Source organism: Eimeria mitis, genomic scaffold (assembly GCF_000499745.2).
Source record: "Eimeria mitis Houghton genomic scaffold, Emh_scaff5836, whole genome shotgun sequence".
Lineage (NCBI taxonomy): Eukaryota > Apicomplexa > Conoidasida > Eucoccidiorida > Eimeriidae > Eimeria > Eimeria mitis.
The window spans coordinates 1-2,249 of record NW_013574081.1 but is presented as its reverse complement, the minus strand read 5'-3'; the positions used below and the strand labels follow the sequence as shown (position 1 = coordinate 2,249).

The window sequence follows — 2,249 nt, the reverse complement described above, 5'->3', positions numbered from 1 at the left end:
TCTCCCCCCACCCCAGCATCTGCAAGCTGTTGCTGCTCCAGCTCCTGCTGCTGCTGCTGCTGCTGCTGCTCCTGCTGCTGCTGCTGCTGCTGGAGCCCCTGCGTCTGCGCTGCAAAGACCCCCAATGCGGTTGCTGCAGCAACCCGGACGCTGCGGGGCCTCTCGGGGGCCACGAGGCCCCTCAGGGCCCCCAACACCCCCAGGCTGAGGAGGTGGCACCGCCGCCACTCCTCTGGTCTCAACCGGCACAGGAAAACGCATGCGCTCACCAGCAGCTCTGGCTGCTGCTGCTGCTGCTGCTGCTGTTGCTGCTGCTGTTGCTGTTGCTGTTGCTGTTGCTGTTGCTGATGATGCTGCTGCGGGCCTGCCGCCGCTTCACCAGTGGCTAGGGGCCTCTCCTTGAGCAGCGGCTTGATGAGCTGCAGCAGCAGCAGGTCGACGAGAGCAGCGCGTTGTCTATGGAGGGGGGAGTATGGGGGGCCCCCAGGGGCCCCCGAGAGGGGGCTGCCGCTGGGCTGAGGGTCTGGTGGGGGCCCCCCTCGCGCGTCCCGTTGCTGCTGCTGAGAGGCAGATGATAGAAGGTCAAGAGCCAGCTGCACCCCCCTGCAGCGGAGGTGGAGACAGGGCGCAGCCATCAGCATGCGCAGCAGCAGCAAGAGGGGGCCTTCGGTTTCCTTGGGGAGACAAGCAGCAGCAGCAGCAGCAGCAGCAGCAGCAGAAGATGCTGCTGGGGGCCCCCCATCACCCCCCTCTAGCAGCAGCAGCAGCAGCAGCACCTGTGGGTACTGACGGCTCGTAGCCTGCAGCGCAGCAAACAACCCACTAAGCAGCGCCTGGCTCTGTCTCTCGCAGCTGCAGCAGGGCCCCTTCTCCCCCTCTCGTGCTGCAGCAGCTACCGTCCAGCCGCTGCATGCTCCTGCTGGCGCTGCTGCTGCTGCTGCTGCTGCTGCTGTTGCTGTTGCTGGTGCTGTTGCTGTTGCTGCTGCACCGCAGCCGCAGCGCGCAACGGGCAGGGGGCCCCCCTGGGCCCCCCCCAAGTGAGGGGAGGCTTGAGAGGCAGCAGCGTCAGAGCGGAGAGACAGCAGCGCATGCAGAGCCCTACAAAGAAGCCAAGCAAGAGAAGAGGGGCCCCCTGCTGCTGCTCGTCTCTCCACCGGGGCCAGCAGCGCCTCAGCAATTTGGGGCTGCCGCTCCCTGCTGCCCACAACTGCAGCAAGCATAGACAGCGCGGGGGCCATCAGCAGCAACGCCTGGGGGCCCCTCCTCAGCACCTGGCCCGCGAAACCCTCGAAACCCTCAACAGCAGCGCATGCATCCTGCGGTGTATCTGCACCTTGCTCAGCTGTATCTGTACACTGCAATGGCTGCTTTGGGGCTGCGGTGATGCTGGAGAAGACCCCTCTACCTGGCTGCAGCGATGAAGGCCCACCAGCCGCAGCAGCAGCAGCAGCAACACCAGCAGCAGCAGCTGCTGCTGCTGCTGCTGGAGCTGCTGCTGCTGATGCTGCTTCTTGGCTGCGTCTCGCAACAATGGCAGCAGATGCAGCCAGGGCGGTGCATTCCTGGCCCGCTGCTTCGTTTTCTTTCTTGTTGAAGCAAAAGCAGCACGGTGTTTCCTGCTGCTGCTGCTGCTGCTGCTGCTGCTGCAGCTGTTGCTGCTGCTGCAGCTGCACATCAAGCGTCTCCGCAAGCAGCAGCACCAAGGGGTGGACGAGACGAAGAGCAGCAGCAGAGAACCCGGGCTCCAGCAGCCCCACAGGCAGCGATGGGAGGGCCTCGCCCAGGCCCCTTAAAGCTGCTACGGTCTGGCTGGGGGCGCTGCTTCTTTCAGGGGGCGGTGGGGTGTACGTGCTGCTGCTGCTGCTGCTGCTGCTGCCGGGTGGGCGGCTTGAGCTCTGTTGCGGCGGCGGGTCGTTTGCTGCTGCTGCTACGATTGTTGCTGTTGTTGCTCCTGCTGCGTCTGCATCTTGGCGGGCATCGTGTGCAGCAGCAGCAACAGTTGGCTCAGCCGTCTGCGGATGAGCTGCAGCAGCTGCAGCAGCTGCTGCAGCCTTTGCTGCTGCTGCTGCTGCTGCAGCTTCTTCTTCTATAGGATTCAAGGAAAAACCCCCCGCTGCAGCTGTCTCCTCCACAAGACCCCAACGCACAACACCCAGGAGACAAACCAACGCACAGCGGCTCACCTGACGCACTGTATGCGAGAGCGAGGTGAAGGCCCCCAGCCCGCCAGCAGCAGCAGCAGCAGTACA

At 64.7% G+C, this 2,249-nt stretch overlaps 1 protein-coding gene across 1 annotated transcript in view; it reads right to left on the bottom strand.

Moving 5' to 3' along the window:
- The window catches only part of EMH_0084540 (uncharacterized protein), a gene marked incomplete at both ends in the record, with an annotated part of 2,859 nt that extends 881 nt beyond the window's left edge, over positions 1-1,978 (bottom strand). The window contains 2 exons of the mRNA XM_013500780.1: positions 12-1,809; positions 1,932-1,978. Coding sequence (XP_013356234.1) covers positions 12-1,809; positions 1,932-1,978 — 1,845 coding nt within the window. The remainder of the gene's footprint in view (positions 1-11; positions 1,810-1,931) is intronic.
- Positions 1,979-2,249: the final 271 nt, after the last annotated feature.